This window comes from Bombina bombina, chromosome 2 (assembly GCF_027579735.1).
Source record: "Bombina bombina isolate aBomBom1 chromosome 2, aBomBom1.pri, whole genome shotgun sequence".
Taxonomy (NCBI): domain Eukaryota; kingdom Metazoa; phylum Chordata; class Amphibia; order Anura; family Bombinatoridae; genus Bombina; species Bombina bombina.
In genome coordinates, this window is record NC_069500.1 from 428,042,102 (window position 1) to 428,070,095 (window position 27,994).

The 27,994-nt window shown below is 36.0% G+C and overlaps 1 protein-coding gene across 1 annotated transcript in view; it reads left to right on the top strand.

Annotated features, from left to right (window-relative positions):
- Positions 1 to 9,000: 9,000 nt before the first annotated feature.
- Positions 9,001 to 27,994, top strand: part of GGT5 (gamma-glutamyltransferase 5) — a 134,627-nt gene continuing 115,633 nt past the window's right edge. The window contains 2 exon segments of the mRNA XM_053699795.1: positions 9,001 to 9,453; positions 25,028 to 25,158. Of these exon segments, the coding sequence (XP_053555770.1) occupies positions 9,293 to 9,453; positions 25,028 to 25,158 (292 nt within the window). The 5' untranslated portion in view covers positions 9,001 to 9,292.

The following is a 27,994-nucleotide window of genomic DNA, read 5'->3' on the forward strand; positions in this document are numbered from 1 at the left end:
AATAATGTATGGCTTGGGTAAATGCAATAAGTGTTTGTGTTATTATTGCAAGTTATATTTATAAGGTTTCATTTAAGTTATATGTTAATTTAATATGAATGAGGAAAAAGGAACGCTGAGTCTTAAAGTAGATGAAATGAAGTTTTATTTAGGAGCAGGCTTTTCATCAGACACTTGGTAAGCTCCTATCTTACCATGGGCACATGCGCTTCATCAGAGATCATTAATTTAATAAACAGGCTGTGGCCAGAATTTTATACCACAAATATTGTCTCTGTCTTTATTTATTTAAGGGTAATGTTTAATTTTATTATGGTGGAGGCGCTGGGTAATGGATGACTCAGAGGGTCATGTTGGGCCCCGTAGATGGTGGAACATAGTAGTAGGGGCCCTTTGACCTAATGGGAGGATGTAGGCCCATGGGTTGGAAGAGAAGGTGCTCACGGCTTCACTATTTAGTGTCGCCAGGGGGTCGGGTTTGGGGCCATATTAGTTTACGCCTGAAAGAAAGAACAGCGGCAGAAAAGTTTCCCTGCCTCCCAATTTTATTTATTTATTTTGCTTTTCTTTCTCTCGTTGTTGTCTAATATTGTCACAGCTGGGGGCGGGGTGCTAGCATCATCAATTTTCAGACCATGGCATAAAAAGGCTGGTTGGTAGCCTCCCCAAGGAGTGGGAGAGCTAGGTAATTAGCTCCTTGGGCATGGGGTCCCTTGGAGCTGGTTATAGGTGGGAATGGAATGGACTTCGCAACTTGCTAGGTCCAGATGAGCCAAAGACGGCCTGGTCATAGATCAAATAACCTTTGAGTTGTGGGGATGAAAGGTTATGATAAGTTGAGGCTAGCACAATAATGTATGGCTTGGGTAAATGCAATAAGTGTTTGTGTTATTGTTGCAAGTTATATTTATAAGGTTTCATTTAAGTTATATGTTAATTTAATAAACAGGCTGCGGCCAGAATTTTATACCACTAATATTGTCTCTGTCTTTATTTATTTAAGGGTAATGTTAATTTTATTATGGTGGAGGGGCCGGGTAATGGACGACTCAGAGGGTCATAACATAATTTTACTGTACTTTTACACATTCTTATATATAACATATACATTTGTCAAATGTTCTTTTTGTATACATATGAAAATCTGCCTAATAAAACCATTATTTTAACACTGTCAGTTTGTAATTTTAACTGTATTGTTTTGCTGTAGGTATTTAATACAGTTAAAATTACAAGCTAGCTAGTTATTAAATAGTTAATAACTATTTAGTAACTATTCTACCTAGTTAAAATAAATACAAACTTGCCTGTAAAATAAAAATAAACCCTAAGCTAGATACAATGTAACTATTAGTTATATTGTAGCTAGCTTAGGGTTTATTTTATAGGTAAGTATTTAGTTTTAAATAGGAATTATTTAGGTAATGATAATTGGTTTTATTTAGACTTATTTTAATTATATTTAAGTTAGGGGGTGTTAGGGTTAAGGTTAGACTTAGGTTTAGGGGTTAATTAATTTAGTATAGTGGCGGCGACATTGGGTACGGAAGATTAGGGGTTAATAAATGTAGGTAGGTGGCGGCGATGTTAGGGGCGGCAGATTAAGGGTTAATAATATTTAACTAATGTTTGTGATGCAGGAGTGCGGCGGTTTAGAGGTTAATATGTTTATTATAGTGGTGACAATGTCCGGAGCGGCAGATTAGGGGTTAATAAGTATAATGTAAGTGTCGGCGATGTCGGGGGCAGCAGATTAGGGGTTAATAAGTGTAAGATTTGGGGTGTTTAGACTCGGGGTTCATTTTAGGGTGTTAGGTGTAAACATAAATTCTGTTTCCCCATAGGAATCAATGGGGCTGCAGTATGGAGCTCAATTTTGCTCTACGCTCACTTCTTGCCTTTTAACGCCGGGTTTATAAAAACCTGTAATACCAGCGCTGTAGGTGAGTGGTGACAATAACGTGCAAGTTAGTACCGCACCCTTCATAACGCAAAACTCATAATCTGGCCGATAGTGTGCAATTATGGCACAAATGGTTGTAAATGCTTCTCTGGGATCCCCTTTGTTCAGAAATAGCTTTGGCATTGCTTTTTGGAAATTAGATGGCCGCTAAATGCCACTGCGCACCACACGTGTATTATGCCCAGCAGTGAAGGGGTTAATTAGGGAGCATGTAGGGAGCTTCTAGGGTTAATTTTAGCTTTAGTGTAGTGTAGTAGACAACCCCAAGTATTGATCTAAGCCCATTTTGGTATATTTCATGCCACCATTTCACCGCCAAATGCGATCAAATTAAAAAAAAAAACATTACATTTTTCACAATTTTAGGTTTCTCACTGAAATTATTTACAAACAGCTTGTGAAATTATGGCACAAATGGTTGTAAATGCTTCTCTGGGATCCCCTTTGTTCAGAAATAGTAGACATATATGGCTTTGGCGTTGCTTTTTGGTAATTAGAAGGCTGCTAAATGCCGATTTACCTCAAATGTCTATTATGTCTAGCAGTGAAGGGGTTAATTAGGTATCTTGTAGGGAGCTTGCAGGGTTAATTTTAGCTTTAGTGTAGAGATCAGCCTCCCACCTGACACATCAGACTCCCTGATCCCTCTCAAACAGCTCTCTTCCCTCCCCCACCCCACAAATGTCCCCGCCATCTTAAGTACTTGCAGAAAGTCTGCCAGTACTAAAATAAAATGTAGCTTCTTTCTTTTAAGCATATTTACATATGCTGCTGTGAAGGATCCCCCCTCCCCTTATTGGGAGCTGTCTGCCAGTACCCAGATTACAAAAAAAAAGTTGTTTTTTTTCTGTAGTGTAGCTTCCCCCCCCCCCCAAGACTAACATGCCCCCAGTGACCCCGCCCTAGATCTCTTACTGATCTAAACCATCGATGGTCGCCCACCCGCCTCCAACACAGGCTCCCACCCACCAACGATACCAGCCATCGATGTCCGGTGCAGAGAGGGCCACAGAGTGGCTCCCTCTGCATCAGAGGGGTAAGAAATTTTATTGCAGGATGCCTCGATATCGAGGCATCACTGCAATAACCGGAAAGCAGCTGGAAGCGATCAGGGTCGCTTCCACTTCTTTCCAAGACCGACGACGTACGCCATACGTCCTCGGTCATTAAGGGTATTTTTTGTGAGGACATATGGCATACGGCGTCGGTCATTAAGGGGTTAAATTAAATTAAAACTTATATGTAAAATTTTAAAATAACAATTAAACTAATATAACTATTAAACTAACTACCAATTCAATAAAACTAAACTACACATTAAAAAATCCTAACACTACACTAAAAATGTATTCAAATTAGCCAATAGAATGAGAGCTGCTTAAATCCTATTGGCTGATATTTGAATAGCCAATAGGATTTTAGCAGCCCTAATTCTTATTGGCTGATTAAAAATTTTCAGCCAATAGGAAAGCAAGGGACGCCATCTTGAATCGCGTCCCTTGCATTGAAGATTCAGTGTAGGGCAGCGACTGTATGAAGAGGATGCTCCGCACTGGATGTCTTCAGGATGGACCCGCTCCGTGCCTCCGGGATCAAGATAGAAAATGCCGCCTGTATGAAGCTTGAAGAGGCCATCTGGATGAAGACTTCTCACCGCTTGGATCAGGACGTCTCCGCCGGGCTTAAGATTGAAGAGGCTACCTGGATGAAGACTTCGCCGGGATGAAGATTGTTCAAGCGGGACTTCAAAAACTGTAAGTGGATCGTCAAGGGGTTAGTGTTAGGCTTTTTTAGGGTTTATTTTTATTGGGTGGGTTTTATTTTTTAGTTTAGGGTCTGGACAGTAAAAGAGCTAAATGCCCTTTTAAGGGCAATGCCCATACAAATGCCCTTTTCAGGGCAATGGGTAGCTTAGGTTTTTTAGATCTTTTTTTTTTTTATTTTGTGGGTTTGGGGGGGTGGAGGTTTGTAATGTTAGTGGATCTTTGTAATTTTTTTCCACTAAAAGAGCTGATATCTTTAGGGCAATGCCCTACAAAAGGTCCTTTTAAGGGACATTGGTATTTTATACTAGATTAGTATAATCTTTTTTTTTTTTTTAATGGGTATTAGAATAGAAATAAAAATTTTATTTTTGATAATTTGTTTGTTATTTTGTGTAATGTATATTTTTAGGGGGTGTTTTTTTTGTTAGCAAAAGAGCTGTTTAAAAGGCCCTTTTAACCCCTTGAGTGCTAACGACGGCTTTGAGCCTTCACAGTTTCCCACTCTGGTGCTAACGGCGGCTCAGAGCCGTCGCTAGCACTCTCCCACCTTGAGGGAGATCTGGGGGCTCCCATCCGCTTCTACCCCGGCCTGCATCGTGACAGGCATCGCCGGGGCTTCACGTTATGTGCGGTGACTTCACGCGCAATGACGTGATGATGTCACCGCACAACTTTATTTATACTTAACAATGTTCAGTATAGGAGCAGGGAGCATGCTGCTTAGAAGCCTGTATCTCAGGCATCTAAGCAGCTACAGACCCCCAAGACCCACCGTTGGAAAGGTAATCGCCTAACCTTTCCAAAAGTGTAAGGCTTGGGATCTGAGAAAACAAACAAACAAAAAAAACTTAAAAAATCTTAGCACCCAGGTGGGAAAGTGCTTAGCACTCAAAGGGTTAAGGGCCCTTGGTAGTTTGAGAGGTGGGGGTTTGTATAGTGTTAAGGGGTGTTTGTATTTTATTTGGAGCAAAAAGGCTGTTTATCTCAGGGCAATGCCCTTTTAAGACCCCCCCCCCCCAAAAAAAAAGACCCTTTTAAGGGCCCTTGGTAGTTTGGGGGGTAAGGGTTTGTATAGTGTTAGGGGATGTTTGTATTTTTTTGGAGCAAAAGAGCTGTTTATCTCAGGGCAATGCCCTACAAAAGGCCCTTTTAAGGACCCTTGGTAGTTTATTTTAGATTAGGCTTTTTATTTTGGTATGGTTTTTTTTTATAAAAGTTATTAGAATAGGAATAATCTTTATTTTCTTGGATAATTTAGGTTTTGTTTTTTTTGTAATGGTAGGTTTTTTACTTTTTGTAATTTGTTTTTTTTTTTTTTTAATGTTAGGTTTTAGTGTAAGGCAGGTTAGGTTTTATTTCACAGGTAAGTTTGTATTTATTTTAACTAGGTAGTTAGTAAATAGTTAATAACTATTTACTACTAACTAGTCTACGTAGTTAAAATAAATACAAACTTGCCTGTAAAATAAAAATAAAACCTAAGCTAGCTACAATATAACTATTAGTTATATTGTAGCTAGCTTAGGTTTTAATTTACAAGTAAGTATTTCGTTTTAAATAGGTATTATTTAGTTAATAATAGTAACTTTAATTTAGATCTAATTTCATTATGTTAAAGTTAGGGGGTGTTAGGGTTAGGTTTAGGGGTAGGATTAGGGTTAGGGTTACGTTAGGGTTAGGTTTAGGGGTTAATATAGTTTAATTTAGGTTGTTGCGATGTGGGGGGTTGGCGGTTTAGTGGTTAATAGGTTTATTTAGTTAATAATTGTAAGTTTAATTTAGATCTATTTTATTATGTTAATGTTAGGGGGTGCTAGGTTTAGGGTTACATTAGGGTTAGGGGTTAATAGTTTAATTTATGTTGTCGCGATGTGGGGGGCTGGCGGTTTAGGGGTTAATAGGTTTATTTAGTGTTAGTGATGTGGGAGGTCAGAGGTTTAGGGGTTAATAGCTTTATTTAGGTGGCAGCGATATCGGGAGCAGTGGAAAAGGGGTTAATAACTTTAATATAGTTGTGGCGATGTTGGGGTGCGGCGGATAAGGGGTTAATAGCTTTAGTATAGTGGAGGCGATATTGGGAGCAGCAGATTAGCGGTTAATAATTTTATTTAGGTGGCGACAATATCAGGGGCGGCAGATTAGAGGTTAATAACTGTAGGCAGGCGTCAGCGATGTCAGAAGCAGCAGATTAGGGGTGTTTAGACTCTGGGTTTATGTTAGGGTGTTAGGTTTAAACTGTAGATGTTAGACTTTTTTTTGCCTATGGGGAAAGCATGCACGAGCACGTCAAACACACACGCTTGTTTTGTGTGCGGTATGGAGCTTAAAATCTCCATATCGCACGCGCAAGCAGTGTTTTTCAAAACTTGTAATGGCAGCGCTATAGGGGATTAAATAACGCCACTTTTGTGGCGTTCTTTACTTTCCCTATAGCGCTCAAAACTCGTAATCTAGGTGAAAGTTATTTAAAAATAAGCAAAACTATACATTGTTACAAAAACACTGCCAGATGGGCTATATAAATGGATCAACTACAAAACATTTATGCAAAGAAAATGTAGTGTACAATGTCCCTTTAAAAGACCAAAGTTACCAGTCTGATGAAGCTGGAGATTTCACAGGGAGCTCACATTCTGGCCTTTCTCTGCATCGGCCAGGGATGGTGCCGACCGTTGGTGGGTGGGAGCCGTAGCAGGGAGGCAGGTGGGCGGCCCATTGTTGGAGGGACTTCCGTATCCTGTCCCTGCAGAGCATGCACGCTTCATTGAGTCCAGAGAGGGGGAGGGTCAGGAGAGGGGGAGGTAGAGGGAGGGAGAGGGTGGGAGAGAGAGGAAAATAACATTTTCCAAAGGGATCTGGGAGGGGAGGGGGCAGCTACACTACAGAAAATTGGGTTTTAAAAAAAACTGGGCAATAGTTTGAGCAAATGGTGAAAAATAGAGGGGGAGGGTTAGAGAGCTGTATGGGGGGATTAGGGAGGTTGGGGGCTAAGGGGGATCCATCACTTCTGTATAAAATATTAAAAAATAAAAAAGTTCCTTTTATTTTAGTACTGGCAGACTTTCTGCCAATACTTAAGATGGCAGTGACAATTGTGAGGTGGGGGAGGGAACAGAGCTGTTTGAGGGGGGTCAGGGACGGATCAGGGGGTGGGATGTGTCAGGTGGGAGGCTTATTGCTACACTAAAACTAAAATTAACCCCTTCACTGCATAATACACGTGTGGTGCGCAGCAGCGTTTAGTGGCCTTCTAATTACCAAAAAAAATGCCAAAGCCATAAATGTCTGCTATTTCTGAACAAAGTGGATCCCAGAGAAGCATTTACAACCATGTGTGCCATAATTGCACAAGTTGTTTGTAAATAATTTCAGTGAGAAACCTAAAGTTTGTGAAAAAGTTTGCTAAAAAGTGAACGATTTTTTTATTTGATCGCATTTGGCGGTGAAATGGTGGCATTAAATATACCAAAATGGACCTAGATCAATACTTTGGGTTGTCTACTAAAAAAAATATATATACATGTCAAGGGATATTCAGGGATTCCTGACAGATATCAGTGTCCCAATGTAACAATCGCTAATTTTGAAAAAAAAAAAAATGTTTGGAAATAAGAAAGTGCTACTTGTATTTATTGCCCTATAACTTGCATAAAAAGCAAAGAACATGTAAACATTGGGTATTTCTAAACTCAGGACAAAATTTAGAAACTACTTAGCATTGGGGTTTTTTTGGTGGTTGTAGATGTGTAACAGATTTTGGGGGTCAAAGTTAGAAAAATTGTGTTTTTTTCATTTTTTCATCATATTTTATAAAAAAAATTTATGGTAAATTAAAAGATATGATGAAAATAATGGTATCTTTAGAAAGTCCATTTAATGGCGAGAAAAACGGTATATAATATGTGTGGGTACAGTAAATGAGTAAGAGAAACATTACAGCTAAACACAAACACCGCAGAAATGCAAAAATAGCCTTGGTCCCAAACGGTCAGAAAATGGAAAAGCGCTCTGGTCACTGAGGGGTTAAGATAATCAAGGCGTTGTCTGAAACCTATTGTTTGTACAGATAAAGAAGACAGTTTGAAACCTTTGAAACACATTATGCATTTGCCAAATTATATCAGCTAACTTTATATTTCTAATATTTATATCTTATTTATTCATATATTTTGAATAGGAGGCCAAATCTTAAATATGTTTCCAAAGTTGTTGCGGCTGTAATTATTGTTGTTAATTGGCTTTGCAATTATTCTCTTTCCATGTGTGAGAGATCATGTGCACCTATAGATATTAATGGCAGGAATGCCCACTAATGAATAGGTGACAAGAAAGTCAAAATTAAACTTTAATGATTCAGATAATGTGTACAATGTTAATGCACTTTAAATCATAAAAGCTTTCTTTTTTTAGGGATATAGAATGGCAAGAATAAAATGTCATATTGTTTTTATACAACTCCTGAAAAGGAGTTAAACACATACTTAAATTCAGCTCCAGAGCAGCAATGCACTATAGGGATCTAGCTGAACATATATGTGTATAGCCACCAATCACCAGGTATTTTATTATTATTATTATTATTCTTTATTTATAAAGTGCCAACAGATTCCGCAGCACTGTCCTTGGGTAACAAAGATAAAAGGACAGTACAATATGAGACACCAGACAAAATTTAAACAAATACAGGGGGAATTGGGAGCCCTGTTACCGTGGGAACTTACTATCTAAATGGGTAGGAGGGTGAGAAACAGGAGATGGGGACTGCAAAGGTGGGAATGATGTTAGTGTAGAGTTAGATGAGGGCAGCTATAGGCAACTGGAATTAATTACTTACTGATTTGGTGATAGGCTTCCCTGATCAAGAAGGTCTTTAGGGAGCGTTTAAAGGAGGAGAGGGGAAAGTAGTTTCTAATAGTGCATTACTGCTCCTGAACCTACCTAGATATGCCTTTCAACATTGAAAATATACCAAGAGAAGAAAGAAGAGTTGTATAAGTTAATTCTAAAATTGCATGTTCAAGCTGAGTAAAGTTTATTTCCAACTTTCAGGAGCAGACAATTCATCTTTACTGAAATATATTTTTTTTATAATTAGATATTCAGTATTTATTTTACCAGGATGACAACCAATCTCATATAATAGATATATAAGATCAGTGTTTTGACACAATAAGAAAAGTGCAATTTACACTGTGATTATTGATAGGATTTCATTCATTCTACCCCCCAAGCCTGATATGGCCCCAGAACCAAAAGGGGTGTGGAGGAGGTGGGAGTAAGAGTTAAGAGAGAGTTGTACTTTTAAGCATTAAAATGAAACTGCTGTCAGTATTAAGGCGTAAGGCTGCAAGGCAAAGGAATGAGATAATGCAGATGCAGGAATAAACTGAACAAGGAGGAATGTGTTATTTATGAGGCTAAAGAGAAAAGGTCATGAAAAAAATGGCAAAGGGCGAATGAACGCTTGGAAGATAGGAAACGGCTACAGAAATCATTAGCACTAAAGGAAACAAGTCTGTGCGTGTTACATAGTGAAGGATATCACTAGAGTGTCCCTGTAAGGATGGCAGCATCACGTGTCTGGTGGGTCTTTGCATTTCTCTTCATCCTTGGCATCTTAGTAGTCCTTCTTGTGGTGTTGCTCAGACGTGATGCCAGGTGCCAGGGAGGGTTCCAGCATGGAGCGGTGGCTGCTGACTCTGGGGTCTGTTCAAACATTGGCAGGTAAGTGAATGTGGGTTAATATGAGGTTAGGTAAACACTTTATGCATAATGCTATTGGGAAACCTGTGTACTGAAACAGAGAGCTTCAAGCTTTGTATATGGAATGCTAATTTACTAACTGAATGTGGAGAAAAAGCTTGAGACTGATAAAAACTGCATGAAAGTGAAGAAAACCAGGGAACTGGTTCTGAAATGTAAAATATAGAGTTACAAGACGTTGCCAGCACAACTAAACAGGATGTGGTCTTGTGGGATTACAAGTCTTTTACCTAGTGCTATATTCATTATTCATTCATTATCATATTTTTTTGCTTTTAGTTTTCTGGGTGGACTGTTTGGTATGTAAAAAAGCACCCTAGAGCCAGCAATGTAAAATAGCATTTGTAAAGTTTGCAAAATATGCAGAATTGACCTATGAGGAGGATAAAACTCAGAATATTGTGATTTAAAGGGACAGTCAAGTAAAAAAAAAAATCATGGTTCAAAAAGGGCATGTTATTTTAAACAACTTTTAAATTTACTTTTATTACCAATTTTGCTTTGTTCTCTTGGTATCCTTAGTTGAAAGCTAAACCTAGGAGGTTAATATGCTAATTTCTTAGAGCTTGAAGGCCGCCTCTAATCTAAATGCATTTTGACAGTTTTTCACCACTAGAGGGCGTTAGTTTATGTTTCATATAGATAACATTGAGCTCATGCACGTGAATTTACTAAGGAGTGAGCACTGATTGGCTAAAATGCAAGTCTGTTAAAAGAACTGAAATAAGGGGGCAGTCTGCAAAGGCTTAGATACAAGGTTATTACAGAGGTAAAACTTGTATTATTATAACTGTGTGGGTTATGCAAAACTAGGGAATGGGTAATTAAGGGATTATCTATCTTTTAAAACAACAAAAATTCTGGTGTTGACTGTCTCTTTAAGGGGTATTTTAAACGTCTACTTAGAATGAATGAGAGCCATAATTGTTGTGCTATTAGCTCTTGAAAAGTGAAAGCAGATATGTGAGGGTTCCAAATCTGTAAGAATTATAAAGAAAAAACTATAAGGATTTCAAAGCTGTATGAAAGGGACTGAAAGTCACGTGATGTGTCAAATGTGCATGTATGGACGAGACCTGTAAAGTTGGCAAATATTTGCAATTACACAGGTTACAAAGCTCTGTATAGTAGAGGAAGAGACTTGATAAGCTTGAAAGGCTTTTTACATGTGGAGACTAGACCTATGGATTTGGAAAGCTCTGCATATTGTAATGAAACTTGTCAACTTGCTTGTTCTTCCTTGAATTTTATCACAGTCCAGAAATTTAAAAATATATGTTCATAGAACAGTTCAAGTGGGCTAAACTGACTAAGAATGACTTGTGGCACAACAGTATCTCCATCTCCTATGTTACCTGTGCTGCATCATCATTAAAGGCACAATAAACACCTTGTAATTGTTCTTTAGCCTTCTAATAGAATAACATATCCGCTGATTCTGAACTCTATTGAACAGATTAAAGGGACATTACACACTTCTTGCTTTTGTGTAAAATATATGCTTGGTCTACACTCCCTAGAGTGGACAAAAAGCAAATTCCGTAACCTCAATTTTCAAAATGCTGCAAATAATATAGCTGGGTTAGGCAATTTGCAGCATTTTGAAAAACTAGGTTACAGAATTAGTTTTTAGGCCTCTCTATGGAGTGTGGGACATGCACAATTATTGACACAAAAGCAGGAGGTGATTGATATTGTTTTTCAATGGTTGAACCCCAATTATTACTTACCTTATCTGCAGAAGACAGGGTTTCCCACTGCCATGCTGTTAAGAAAAGCTCTATTCAGCAGAAATGACAACAAATTGTAAATTAAGGTCAGATATGTGGCAAGATTAGGCTTGTGACACCTGCCATGTGCATTGTGCACTTTAATATTTCAGGACTGGAGATTCCACAATTCTTACATTTTAAATTACAGGAAAAAGGGGCAAAATAAATAATGAAAACTTGATCATAGGATTAAAAGTTGCTTAAAATTGCATGCTCTATCCGAATCATGAAAGTTTAATTTTGACTAGACTATTCCTTTAAGCATGTTATCTCCAAGTCTTTACTGACCCTTCAAGATGGTGTGAAATGTTTCCTGTTTATTAATTGTGATTCTAAACTATTGAGACAAAAAGGCCCAGATTTATTAAAGGGTTGGAGCACCGTCGGCTGTAGGTTCGCATGAGCAAACCTGCAGCCGATATTCAAGAAGCAGCAATCATCAGACTGGGCTTTTCAGACCGGGGAGATTGACAGACCCTGCTTACGCTGGATTGGCTAAGAAGGGGTCGGCGTTGCACACTAGCTGTACTAGTGTACAATGATAAATGCGGGAAACCCAGGTGGAAAGGAGAAAAACCGTATGCCCCTGTCCACCATACTTTGCTATATCTGGCCCTAAGAGTTCACAGGGTTACATATCTCCTGCTACCATGCACTGTTTGATGGTGCTTATTGTCCTCTAGTGATAAAAGAAAATTATGATTGTTTGTGAAGTTCATTGTGAGCAGTGGGGTCATATAGAAAGGCACTGCAGTTCTTCCAGTTGTACCCCACGTCACACCTCCCTAATTCTAAACTATGCACAGTAAAACCCATCTATTGTAACTTGGCAGGCAATTATTCCATTCACCGTTGACCCTGTTATTTCCTGCCATTGTAAAACTATAAAGCTACAATTCGTGTTCTCTAATGACAGGACATTTAATTTCATTCATATTTTATAAATTGTAGTTATAAGGTTCAGTAACAATGAGAGGAAGGGACTCTAAATGTAAGCTATCCTCAAAGGGACATAAAGGTGCAAAAAGTGAGCAAATAACTTTGTATGTAATCCTTGAAAAGGGGTTAAACATTGTTGTATGTATAACATTGTTGTGTGCATATAACACCGTTGTGTGCATATAACTATGTATAAGGTTCTTACATGAAAGTTTGGTGTGATCCCTACCTCCTTTTTTGGCTGGCGGGATATTTACCATATTCTGTGCCAGATTAAAGAAATCAAATAACATAGAGCTGTCTAATACATTTTTAAAGGGCATAAATCACTTGGAGATTGTAAAATACTGTAAGATGTTTAATTACATGTAGTAAAAAAATTGTAACATTTATTGTTAGTTTTGCTGTAAAATGCACTTTTGTGTAAAAAGTGTGCTTGTCCAACTCTCCCTAGAGAGGCTGACAAGAAAAATCTGTAATTTAGTATTGCCTAAGATAGCTACATACTACAAAGTGATTGCTTAGAGCAGTGTACAAACCCATATTTATTTAGCACTGTTAAGATAGATAAAATAAATATACTAATACGAGTTTTCAAGCAGTTTTGCAAATCATACATAAAGCAAATTTAATATGATTTGCACCTTGCACTTAATTGCTGATTCAGACATTTTAAATGTATGCATAGTTTATAATGTATAAGTATGGTCATATTCAATTAGAATTATTATTATGTGTGTGTGTATATGTTTGTTTGTGCATTTGTATGTGTGTGTAAGTTTATGTGTGCAGGTGTGTGTGTATGTATGTTTATGTGTGTGTATACTGTATGTATATGTGTGTGTATATGTGTGTGTGTATACTGTATGTATATGTGTGTGTATACTGTATGTGTATGTGTGTGTATACTGTATGTATATGTGTGTGTGTATGTGTATACTGTATGTATATGTGTGTGTATACTGTATGTTTATGTGTGTGTATACTGTATGTATGTGTGTGTATATGTGTGTATGTGTATACTGTATGTATATGTGTGTGTATACTGTATGTTTATGTGTGTGTGTATACTGTATGTATATGTGTGTGTATATGTGTGTATGTGTATACTGTATGTATATTTGTGTGTATACTGTATGTATATTTGTGTGTATACTGTATGTTTATGTGTGTGTATACTGTATGTTTATGTGTGTGTATATGTGTGTATGTGTATACTGTATGTATATGTGTGTGTGTATACTGTGTGTATATGTGTGTATGTGTATACTGTATGTATATTTGTGTGTATACTGTATGTTTATGTGTGTGTATACTGTATGTGTGTGTATACTGTATGTGTATGTGTGTGTATACTGTATGTGTATGTGTGTGTATACTGTATGTTTATGTGTGTGTGTATACTGTATGTTTGTGTATATACTGTATGTTTATGTGTGTGTGTATGTGTATACTGTATGTATGTGTATACTGTATGTATATGTGTGTGTATATGTGTGTATGTGTATACTGTATGTATATTTGTGTGTATACTGTATGTTTATGTGTGTGTATACTGTATGTGTGTGTATACTGTATGTTTATGTGTGTGTATACTGTATGTTTATGTGTGTGTATACTGTATGTGTATGTGTGTGTATACTGTATGTTTATGTGTGTGTATACTGTATGTATATGTGCGTGCATGCGCGTGTGTAAAATTCTCTCTCTCTATCAAATTCATACATATGTTTGTATATAATTGGTTTGATCTAAGGCCAAATTATAAACCTTAAAATTCCTGATGGTATTACTGGTATTACAGAATTTGGCTGTAATCCCACTATGTTAAATTGCTGTCAACTGACCAACCAACAAAGTAAGAATATGTTTGTTTTTCTTATTATTGTAAAACTGCTGCCATATAGTGCCCCAGACACGTGCACACTCCTGAGTTTATGTCCCTGCTTTTCAACAAAAGATGCCAAGAAAATTTGATAATAGAAGTAAATTACAAAGTTGTTTAAAATTGCATGCTGTGTCTGAATCATGAAAGAAATATTTTGGATTTCTTGTCCCTTTAAAGTGACAGTCTACTTGAATTGTTTTATTGTTGTAAAAGATAGATAATCCCTTTATTACCCATTCCCCAGTTTTGCATAACCAACACAGTTATATTAATACACTTTTTACCTCTGTGATTACCTTGTATCTAAGCCTCTGCCTACTGACCTAAGGATTAAGGCCGTGACACACTGCAAGCTTTGCACCGTGTCACATCGCTTCTGAAGTTCAAATATTCTGAGCGCTCAGCTACGCGTCCTGAAGTGGCTGAGCGCGCAGAGATGGAAAGGCAGGACACACTGAGAGCGCACAGCCGCATCATCACGCTGCGCGCCGCTCTCAGTGTGTCACAGCCTTTATCTCAGTGCTTTTTACAAACTTGCATTTCAGCCAATTAGTGCTGACTCATGCATAACTCCACAGGTGTGAGCACAATGCTATCTATATGGCCCATCTGAACTAGCACTGTCTAGCTGTGAAAAGCTAATAAAATGCACTGAGATATGAGATAGCCTTCAAGGGCTTAGATATCATTAGCTTACCTAGGTCTAGATAAAAGGTGGCCTTCGTCTGCTTAGAAATCAGTTTATGAACCTGCTTAGGATTAGCTTTCAACAAAGAATAACAAGAAAAAAAAAGTAAATTTGATGATAAAAGTAAATTGGAGAGTTCTTTAAAATTGCATGCCCTATTTGAATCATGAAAGTTTAATTTTGACTTTACTGTCCCTTTATTGCATAGTATGCAAACACATTTCATCTGCTGATAAAGTAGACTAATGGGGTAATTATCTCTTTGGACTTAAATGTAAAGTTTACAATTGTGTTTAATCCCTGGAATAGGTAAAGTCCCACTCAAGACCCAGAAATCTTGCAGCTCCCGAGCCACAACTTGATGATCAGCCAATCAGGAGCAGTCAATCACCATTTTCTGATTCAAAGCTGCAGGATCTTTGACTTCTAAGTTGGGCTTTAGTTATGCGTAAAACCCTTTTTGTGTGGGTTAAACAAATAATAACCTAGAGCCAGTAATGTAACATTTACACTAGAATGTTAATTTGATAGAAATTCCAAATTAGATGCATTGGAATATTTAATAACAGATAATAAAAAATATTTTCTAGATATGCAGGTGGATAACATAGTGTTAATTTGCCTCATTTAGTATATGGCGGACAAGGTTCCCAGGCAGGAAGCAAGGCATCTTCCACTGCCAGAATTTAATATTGCACCAGCTGCATTCTTATAGCTTGCCTTGCACAACTGGTTAATTGGACCTGCACTTTGCCCTACTTTGTTTCATCTGTTGTCCATTTTCTTGGTCATTAATATCATGAGTGGACTTTTATAACGTGTTTAATATAATTCTCAGGTGATTGAAGTTTCCTATGACAATAGCCTGTATGCAATAACAAAACTGACATGTGATAGAATTTACTATTGGCTCATTACGTCCCAGGTGTCACACAGGATTTGTTTTATAAACCGTGAGCACGTTTTGCTAAACCGTGAGCACGATTTAGCTATATTGTGCGCACGATTTATAATAAATTATAATCATGCTATTCCATCTCAAGCATGAATCCTCCCACTTACAGCACCAGCTAATATTACTTTCAGTTTCAGTTCAGTCAGTGTTAGGATCAATACAGACAGATTGGTAAGTGTGTGGACCTCAGCTTCAGTCATTGTTAGCTTTATGTTATGTGACAAACAGTACATTTAAAAGTGACAAGGTGGGTGTACACTGTACTTAGAAGTGACAGTTCTTGCCAACTAACTGTTCGCACTTCTCACAAGTGCGGACTGGAAGTGAAGTGTATATGGTAGGTTTGTTAGTGACGCCGAAGGCTGACTGTGATAAATAAAAATATTCTGAGGTGCAAATGTGTGGAAAAAAGAACTTATTGGTGACCTTCTAGTATTCTATTATTATAGAAGTGTACTTATGTCTAACTTAATGATGTTGGAATAAATGGTGAAATTCATACAGTTGACCTGAATAATCAAATGGGACTATGAATACAATGAAACAAAGGAATTTATAAAAAAAAATGTATACTATCCAATAACTGAGCGAATATTTTAAAATATCAGCATTTGACTATACGCATCCATATAAAATACAATAAAATGTGACACCGGTGTCTATATAAAAATGGTATATACTAACGACAACATTAGAACACATGTACAAATATTATACTTGATAATATAACTGTATATACTGCCTGACAATCTCAATTATAAAATCATGTGCGAAGGATTGATACAGAGAAACATTTGTAGCGACTCTTTGGTCAAGTGTTAGACAGTGTTTCACAGATTTAAAGGACACTTGAAACACTGTCTAACACTTGACCAAAGAGTCGCTACAAATGTTTCTCTGTATCAATCCTTCGCACATGATTTTATAATTGAGATTGTCAGGCAGTATATACAGTTATATTATCAAGTATAATATTTGTACATGTGTTCTAATGTTGTCGTTAGTATATACCATTTTTATATAGACACCGATGTCACATTTTATTGTATTTTCTATGGATGCGTATAGTCAAATGCTGATATTTTAAAATATTCGCTCAGTTATTGGATAGTATACATTTTTTTTTATAAATTCCTTTGTTTCATTGTATTCATAGTCCCATTTGATTATTCGGGTCAACTGTATGTATTTCACCATTTATTCCAACATCATTAAGTTAGACATAAGTACACTTCTATAATAATAGAATACTAGAAGGTCACCAATAAGTTCTTTTTTCCCACACATTTGCACCTCAGAATATTTTTATTTATCACAGTCAGCCTTCGGCGCCACTAACAAACCTACCATAAACAGTACATTTAGTATTGCAATGCTCACAAAGTATATTTATCCTTTCACAATACAATGCAATTCTATTCAAATTATTGGAGGTGAAATAGGTGTAAATTATATTATATTGAAATTATATATTGAACAGAAATTAGTTAAAAACTGGTTTCTCAAAACAAAATAGTTGTGCTCCCTGTAAAAAGTATGAATTGTACAATTTCAAATACATATTTTTCTGTAATTTCTTTATAAAATATTGTCACATTCTTCTGTCTTTTTTTTAAGCAGGCAATTAGTTTCTTATTAATACTATAGAAACATCTATTTTGATTCCACTACCTAAAGAAAAAAATGGCAGTGAGAACTGTACACATTTTCATAATGCTCTGTGCACAATAGAATCATGGAAGCCTGTGTTATTGTACACACTAGGGATGGGCGACTGTTTCTAAAAATTCGAAAATTTAAACCGAATTTTGATACATTCGTTCATTCAAATTGAATTTCGAATGTTTATATAACATTCTAACATTCTATTTTCAAATTTTCGTTTTCGAATTTTGCAATAAAATTCAAAAATATTCGTTCGAATAATAGAATGTTTAGCTATCTATTCAGTCAATTTCGAAATGTAATATTCGAATGTCACATTTGAATTCGAAATGGTATTTCTAGTCTAATACTGTGTTTTATAAATGTAATATTCAAATTTGAATGTGATATTCGATTTGAATGTGACATTCGAATTCGAAATAGTGGTTCTAGTCTACAATTGTGTTTTATATATGTAATATTCAAATTCGAAAGTGACATTCAATTTCGATTGTGACATTCAAATTTGAATGTGACATTCGAAAACTGTAAATAACATTCGAAAATCTAATTTTTAAGAATATTCGTTCTTATCAACATTCTATTATGTAAATCGAATTTCTACAATAACATTCGTTCTAACATTCTAATTTGAATATAAACACATTCGCCCATCCCTAGTACACACTATGCTGTACATTGCAAAGCTTATCCAAAATATAGGGATTAAATCCCAAAGCAGTATAGCTGCAAAATGTGTTGTTTACATTGAAATATCTGTCTGAGTACAATGTAAAGTTTAAAGGGACAGTCCACGTCAAATATTTTATTGTGTAAAAAGATAGTGCCTTTACTTCCCATTCCCCAGCTTTGTACAACTAACATTGTTATATTAATATAATTTATAAGAACTAAAATCAATAGCATTTTATATGTTTTTATAGCCAATATCAAAAGAGAAGATATTAATATATCCTCCCAAGAGGACATCTTAAAAGCCTTTAAAGAATATTATTCAGATATATATAGAACGCACGGAATAAATCAGGAAAGAAAGAGGAAGTTTTGGGAGGAAGTTAAAGTTCCCCAAATTCCGATAGATCAATTGGATTGGCTGAACCGGCCAATAGAGTTAGAGGAAATAATTGGGAAGATAAAAAAGCTATCAGCAAATAAAGCTAGCGGTCCGGATAATCTCCCAAATGAATTCTACAGGCTAATGAATACAGAAATAGCACCAATATTGGAAAGAGTTTATAACTATGTATTTTCTTCACTTCAAGAACTTAGGCTAAATAGATTTATGGATTCTACTACTATAATATTACTTAAACCTGGGAAAGACCCTCAAGACATGGCATCCTATAGACCAATCTCGTTATTAAATTCGGATTTAAAGATATTAACAAGTATCATAGCTGAAAGGTTACAAAAAGTGATCCCGACCTTAATACATCCAGATCAATCAGGATTCATTAATGGTAGATCATCTTTTTATAATATTAGAAGAGTTACAAATGTTATTACATATGTATGGGCTAATAAAGATAAATTCTTTAAAAAAGGAGAGGATCTGTTATTATTAACTTTAGATGCACAAAAAGCATTTGACTCGGTAGAATGGGATCATCTCTTTCAGACTTTGAGGATGTTTGGATTGAAAGGTAATATCTTGGAATGTATCAAAAATTTATACTCCGCCCCAAAAACTGCCTTCTGCATAAATGGACAACAAACAGATTTTATAGAAATGTCCAGAGGCACTAGACAGGGGTGTCCTCTCTCAACAATTTTATTTGATCTAGCCTTGGAGCCATTGATGATACAAGTTAGAGAAATGATTCAAGGCATAAGAATTGGGAACACTGAAATAAAAGTAGCAGCATATGCGGATGACATGTTAATATTTTTAAGAAATTCAAAAGAACAGATCCCATTAATATTGGAAATAATAGAAACATTTGGGTCATTTTCTGGCTATAAAGTCAATATACATAAATCAGAGATCCTGTGGTTAGTAAAACAGAAAGGTTCTATTCTAGACTCTAAGTTTAAAGTAGCAGATACATTTATAAAATATTTGGGAATAAATTTTTCTAACACACCAGGGGACTGGTATAAGTTAAATTATGAACCCCTATTCACTAAAATTATAGAGGAAATTAAAAGATGGTCACATTTACCTATAACTCTAGCAGGGAAAATCAATATGTTTAAGATGATAACAACACCTAAAATTCTATATGTTATCCAAAATTTACCATTAAAAATTAAGAACAAAGATTTATTACGAATCAAAAGAGCTGTAACCCAACTTTGTTGGAAAGATAAAAAAGCTAGAATATCATATGCAAAACTATCTATCGCAAATGAATGGGGCGGAATGGGGCTACCCGACCTAATTTTATATAACCAGGTGTTCTTTGCCAAAATAGTATTAGCTTGGATCTCCAACAACAATAAATTCATAGATTTAGACCTAGAAGAGAACATAGTAAAACCATTTAGCTTAAAATCTTTAATACATGTAGATCACAATAAGCTACCAGATAGGATTAAAAAACTAGATAGCATTACAAACTTAATTATAGCTTGGCAAAAATTATGTAAAATTTTGAAAATAGATTTTCACTTTTCAAATTTTCTACCTTTGGGAGGGAATCCTGGGGTAATGTTGAATGCAGAAGTATGCCAAAAATGGCAGGAAAGAGGCCTTACCTACCTATACCAGTTAATAGATAATCAGAAGAAATGTATACGGGACTTTAATTATTTGAAAGATGTGTTTGGATGGGAGAACTCACATTTTTATATATACCTACAGCTAAGACACTATTGTAATTCATTAGGAAGGGTGATCTATATGAAAGATAATTGGGATAAGCTGACTCCTATAATGAATCTCTATGCCCAAGGAAGTACTAGTTGCTCAATATTATATAAGAAACTCATTGACCAAACTAGGATGAAATATGTTTATGAATCAATCAATAAGTGGTTAAGAATTTCCCCAGAATTTATAGTAACTGAGGAGGATATAAGAGGAAGCATGAATAGAACAAGGAAAGCTACCCTACTATCTAGTTGGAGAGAGTCACAAGTTAAAATATTGCATCATGTATACTTAACCCCATATGTTATGGCGAAATGGGGCAATTCTCAAAATAACTGTTGTAAACGTTGTAGATATGTAAACGCAGATATAGTACATTGTATGTACTCATGCCCTAAAATTAAAACTTTTTGGTTAAAAATCACTTATTGGTTGGAAAAGAAATGCAAGATTAGATTAGACATTACCCCAAAAGAAGTTTTTTTCTTAGTTGAAGGCTCAACTCACGGGTCAAACACTCGTTTTCTAAATACTATAATATTAATTGTAAGAAACATGATATTAAGTGAATGGAATTCCAAAAAGAGTTTAAGCATAAAGGTTTTCTTGAGGCGAATACAGTTGCAATTGACATATGAACAATTTGACACAGACAATCAATCCGAAAAACAAATTGCAAAATTTATGCTTAAATGGGAACCCTATATAAGATCATTAGATCGGGCAATGCAACAAATAATCATTAAACCATTTGAAAATTCAATATACATTCAAGAGGAACAACTTAGGGGGAGCTGGAGAGTGTAGGGCAGGGGCGGGACGGGGCGTGAGAGGTTTAAGGTTAAAATCAGTATTATATATAAAAAGGAGGAGGAGAAGGGAAGGAAACTTTCCCCCATTTTCCTTTTTTTTTTTTTTTTTTTTTTTTTTTTCCGTTTGTTTGTTTGTATGATTTTATTTTCACTTGTTCTATCGCCTTAGAATTAGTAAGGTGCATGTACGATTTGACAATATAATGAGCCAAAAGGAGAGAGAGGGGAAGGAAGGAAGGAAGGAAGAAGGTTAAAAGATAGATAAAGGAGTGGGGGAAAATGAAAATGAGAGTGTAGACTACATTAATATATATGGAATATATTGTGTTAAATACTTATTTAAGATATATGAATATAAGTTGTAAAAACAAGGTTTATATGTTATTTAATAGCAGAAATATTATTTCATTTGGAATTGTGTAAGTGTGACTAGAATCACTACCAAGAAGATGATACTGCAAATGTAATAGTTAGCAACATGTTTTTGTTGCCTTGTTGTATTTCTTTTTTTTTCACTGTTTGTACATGTTATAATACATGACTATCTCAATAAAAAACAAAATAAAAAAAATAAAGGAAATTGTGAAAACTGTCATAAAAAATATATTGCTTGTTTAAAATTCACAGTAAGTGCTATTGCATTGTGTTTTTACTATGCACTTTTTGAGCAGGTAAAAATAACTGTTTACTAATCAGCTGATTGTTTCCCCTGTGCTCCAGTTCAGATAGATGCTATTGCTTTGTCTTATAATTGTGTATTTGTGGATTATGCAATTTTACTCTTTTTAATAGTGCTTAAAAACACCACCTATACTGAAAATATGAATACTTTAACAGGCAAAAACAGCTATTTTAGATGTCAAGATAAAGGTAAAGCTGAGAAAAAAAAATAGATTATAATGTCCCTTTAAATACTTTAGAAGGGCATAATGAAAAATACATCATATATAGGCAATAGGCAATGCATTAGCAAGTTGAATTTCAAAGTTTCCTATGATTTCACTGTCACCAGTATCATGTGACAGATAGCCATCAGCCAATCATAGAATTGTGTATGTATATAAGCTGTACACTTTTTGCTCTTCAAGAGAACAAATTCAATTTGATAAGGGAAGTAAATTAGAATGTTTTTGTTTTTTAATTTCTTGCTACCTTAATCAAGAAAGTATATTTTTACCTTGTATGTCCCTTTAAGGGGACAGTCAACTCCAAAATTGTTATTGTTTAAAAAGATAGATAATACCGTTATTACCCATTCTCATACTGTATACTTTTTACCTCTGTGATTACCTTGTATTGAAGCCTCTTTTAAAAGCCCCCTTATCACATGGCTATTTATTAATTATGTATTGACTTTAGCCAATTAGGGCAGTGTCATCAGCCACAACTCCATGGGCATGAGCACAATGTTATCTATATGGCCCACATGAACTAGCAGTCTCCTGTTGTGAAAAGCTAATAAAAAGCGTGTTATAAGAGGCTGTCTGTAGTGGCTTAGAAACAGGCAGAAAGCTGGGGAATGGGTAATAAAGGCATGGAGGCCTATTTATCAAAGGTCTGTCGGACCTGATCCGACAGTGCGGATCAGGTCCGACAGACCTCGCTGAATGCGGAGAGCAATACGATCTCTGTATTCAGCATTGCACCAGCAGCTCTTGTGAACTGCTAGTGCAACGCCGCCCCCTGCAGATTTGCGGCCAATCTAGCAGGGGGGGGGTGTCAATCAACCCGATCGTACTCGATCGGGTTGAATTCTAGTGATCCCTGTCCGTCTGCTCAGAGCAGACGGACAGGGTTATGGAGCAGCAGTCTTTAGACCGCTGCTTCATAACTGCTGTTTCTGGCGAGCCTGCAGGCTCGCCAGAAACACGGGCCCTGAAGCTCCATTCGGAGCTTGATAAATGGGCCTCTATGTCTATCTTTTTAAACAATAACAATTTTGGTGTTGACTGTCCCTTTAAGCTGTCACTTATGCTGGTTGTACTATTCTAAACTAATGCTGCAATTCCCCTGTTTACATTACAGAAGTATCTGTTGTAATGTTTTATTATGTGTTGCTCCCAAGTCACTGCAGAGATATGACAAGTCAGACGTTCTAGAATCCTACGGTAGGTTACAAGCTGTACAAACACAATACGTAGGAAACACTCTTGTAAAACAGTTTGTTAATGTTTGTATTGTACAACTTGTTTATATACCTGCCCAGAGGGCAGTCTGTGTGTTAGAAATAATCCCCCCCCCCCCAGCTACAAAAAATAAAAAAGTGAAAATACAGAAAAAAATAAACAAAGCTATCCAAAATAATAAAATTAAACCTAAACTAATACCCCTATAAAAATAAAAAAATCCCCCTAAAATAAAAACACCCCCTAATCTAATACTAGACTACCAATAGCCCTTAAAATGGCTTTTTGTAGGGCATTGCCCTAAAGAAATCAGCTCTTTTACATTTAAAAATATATGGATGTAGCCTGAGCGCCTCAGCTAGAAGTGGGCTAGGATGTGAATCGGTAGTACACGTGTAATAAATTTTAAAACAATAATTAAAACAAAAGTTTAAAACAATAATATGCAATATGCAAAGGTACCTATGTGGAATATTCAAATAGTACATTAACATGGATCCATGTTTATCAACATACAAAAAGACTGATAAGATGTGACAGTAGACAATCTTGATAATAATATGCAAATAAAAGCTATACATATATATATGGAAAAAGTACCACTAAAGAAAGTGCCACTAAAGCAGTACTACACCACCTTGGTACACAAATGGGGCACTAAGCGCCCAGCGGGGTCTTGGCCATGGTGTAGCGAGAAGTCACAAATTGTTCCTATCAATTGAGTTTAATTTGTAATCCCAGGTTCAGTGAAAATATGATGTAGAATTTCCAAGCGTATACTTGGGTAGAGTCCAATATAGTTTTGTGATAGATGATCCCTCATTAGTGATGGTGTAGGAGAAAAAAGGGGATGTGACTGAAAGCTCAAAAAATATTGCAAAATAGTGAGAGAAAAAAAGGATAATCCTTCAACAAAGGATAAAAATACAAAAATGTAAAAAAAAAATCTTTTTAGCAGAAATTGCCAAAAGATGCCATTGATAAAAAAGATGAAAAAATGTGTTGAAGTTAGGATAAATACATTCGTAGGTGCAATATAAGTCTAAGTGATTAAAGTTAATGAATGAAAAATTATTCTCAAGGTTCAATTGGGTGTTGCGAGATTAGTGCAGCGGGTGCTGCAGGGTTAGTGCTGTGACCACAGGTGGAAATCCAGAGATTTTAGTGGATGTTTTGCTCCTAGCTGGATTTATCAGTGAAAGATCTGCTCCTAGCTGGATTTATCTGTGAAAGAGAATCAATATAGTGTAGTATACTCAAAGTAGATATAGATGTAGAAATAAGGCTTACCAGATGCATGGTCAATGCGTTTCGGCCTCTCACAGGCCTTTTTCAAGACTTGTCAATGTGCCTTTAAATAGAATCACCTATATATGTGAATAAAAGTGTACAGAAACATAAAGCATATTTATAAATATATTTATTTAAAAATGTCTCTGAGCTGCTGTTTTTATCATTTTGTCCTGGAGCAATTTATCACAACATTTTATGCAAATTCTCCCTAATCTTAAAGGGATACTGAACCCAAATATTTTCCTTTCATGATTCAGATAGAGCATGCAATTTTAAGCAACTTTCTAATTGACTCCTAATATCATTTTTGTCTTCCTTCTCTTGGTATCTTTATTTGAAAAAGCAGGAATGTAAGCTTAGCAGCCAGCCGATCTCTGTTCAGCACCTGGGTAGTGCTTACTGATTGGTGGCTAAGTGGAATCATGAAAGAAAAAAATTGCGTTCAGTATCCCTTTAAGGAATAAGACAAATATTGTGTAACTAGATACTCTCTCAATTTGCAGCATTATTATATTATATAAAAGGATGTTTAAATTTGTTTATTGTTATTTGTGTTTATATTGTGCTTTTTTTCTCTCCAAACAGGGATATCCTGAAACAGGGAGGGTCTGCAGTAGATGGTGCAATTGCTGCCCTGCTGTGCTTGTCTGTGATGAACCCTCAGAGTATGGGACTTGGGGGAGGTGTAATCTTCACCATATACAATGCTTCAACTGGTAAGTACCTGCCGCATACCTTTGTCTTTAAAGCCAGAGTTACCTGTTTGCCAGCTACTGTTCTTGTTTTTACAATGGCACCATGAGATATGATGAGAGAGAGAATGATGATTATTAGGTAATAAAGATAGGAGCAAAATATTGGGAAAGGTTTGAAAAAGAGAATGTAGATTACAAGTGGAAAGTAAAGTTAGCAAGGGAGTCACAGTATTCTTTTGAGAAGTGCAGAGCTTGGCATTTTTTATTGGAATGTCTTAGATATTACAAAGTACTTCTGTAAAAAATGTGCTGTAAAATGTAGACAGTTTGTATTAGTTTTGCAACTCAGCCAGCCCTGACATATATCCTCCTCAGATTTATATAACTTTGTCCAGCCAATCAGTAAGCAGGTCAATGGTGCACCATACATTCATTTCAACGTGTGTAAAGTGCATGGTGCCAGGCTCTGTGGTTGGTATGCTTGGTTCACAGATGTTATCTGCCAGTCAGTGCCCGTGCTTGTGCACCAAGCATGCCAACCAATCAATTCCACTGTTAGCACAGAGCCTGGAACCATGCATATGGGGGTATGCTTGGTGTACAGAACTAATCTGCCAGTCAGTGCCCGTGCTTGTGCACCAGGAGTGTGCATGTGTGCTGTCTTATTTAATTCATGCAATACAATTTTGGGTCTGTACAGCCCCTTAATACTGTCTTCCAAATTATTTTTAAATAATTTATTTTCAATGAAAAAATATATTAGTAATTTTACCCTAAAAGTGTTGTACCTCTGTCCAGCAGCAGGTCTAGATGGTGCCATCCATTACTCTGTCACCTACGTACTTCAAAGGTACTGGCTGAAATAGAAAGCTAGTGCCTTGTTTAGTGTTTAATAAATACATACATAAATAAATAACACTGAACCCAATTCACTGGACACTGATTCAGATAGAGCATGAAATTTTAAGCAACTCTCTAATTTACTCCTATTATCAATTTTTCTTCATTCTCTTGCTATCTTTATTTGAAAAAGAAGGCATCTAAGCTAAGGAGCCAGCCTACTCACACCAATCATACGTTGTTTTTTTCAGCACACCAAACACTAAGAAAATACCCAAATATGTCAAAACATCATCATATGAAATTCAAAAATAATTTTATTTCATGTAATTTTCTACAGTGTAAAAGGTGAACAACAGCAATCCATTCTCTGTTATTGTTATGATACCCACCTAGAAGAAGGAGAGACACAGGACTCATTTTGGCAGAATAGCTGATTATAGATAAAGGTTCTCATCCGTCCCTGCCTATTGTGGGGTGACAAAAGAGGTGGCACCACACCTGCCTGATTTTGTTCCGTATGGCTTTGGTTCATAGGTGATCACTGTTGTCATGATGATCAGCTAATAGCCACATGGGCATGTGACTCCTCTTTAAAAAAAGAGGTCCCTCCTCTTGGTGTGCTGGGGTCTGTTTTAGAGCCCTGTCATTATATGGCTGGGTTATAATACAATTTATTTAATAATTATTCTTTAAAACAAACCCCCAATAAAATGCATATACGAAAATCAATATTTTATTCCTAAATTCTTTATATTAGTTAAAGTTATAAACACATTGAATTATATTTATAGAAACCAGATTATGAATCAAATGATCCACACTTAGAGGCCTATTTATCAAGCCGTCAGCTATGCTGCATTCGACGGCACCAATACGCTCGCCTAACATCGCGGGCGCGGACCTGAAATACGCTCTCTTTATTTATCAAAAAAGCTGCGCACCAAGTACGGGACGATGAGCAGCGGACTGTTGTTAACTAACAGTCATCAATCTCGCTGCCATTCGGCTTTTTCACAACTTTATTTATACCCTGTCACTAAACACCACCACTATACTAAAATGTTAAACCCCTATCCCGTTGCTCCCGGACCCCTCCGCAACTAAATAAAGTTATTAACCCCTACCCTGTGACTCCCGGAGCCCACCGCAACTCTAATACAGTTATTAACCCCTATCCCGCCGCTCCCAGAGCCCACCGCAACTAAATAAATGTATTAACTCCTATCCCCATGCTCCCGGAGCCCACCGCAACTAAATAAATGTATTAACCCCTAAAACCCTTGCCTCCCACATCACTACCACTTACTAAACCTATTAACCCCTAAACTGCCAGCCCCCCACATCGCCATAAAATAAATTAAGCTATTAAGCCCTAAGCCTAACAACCCGCTAACTTTACATTAAATATTAACTCATCCCTATCTTATAATAAATTTAAACTTACCTTTAGAATTAAATTAAACTATAATGAACTACTAATTAACCTACCCTAACTATTATACTAAAATTACATTAAACTATATTAAACTATTAATTAACCTACCCTATTATACTAAAATTACATTAAAAACATTAAACTATATTAAACTATTCATTAACCTACCCTATTATACTAAAATTAAATTAAACTAACAATTAAAATAACTATATTACATATTTAAAAACATAACCCTACTCAAATTATTTAAATCTACTATTAAAAATTACTAAATTACAAAAAATAACAACTAAGTTACAAAAAAAATAAACACTAAAACTCAAAATAAAAAATAAATTATTAAATATTTAAACTAATTACACCTAATTTAATAGACCTATCAAAATAAAGCCCCCCCCAAAATAAAAAAAAAACTCATAGCCTAAACTAAACTGCCTATAGCCCTTAAAAGGGCCTTTTGCAGGGCATTGCCCCAAAGAAATCAGCTCTTTTACCTGTAAAAAAAAATACAAACAACCCCCCCAACAGTAAAACCCACCACCCACACAACCAACCCCCCAAATAAAAACCTTTTAT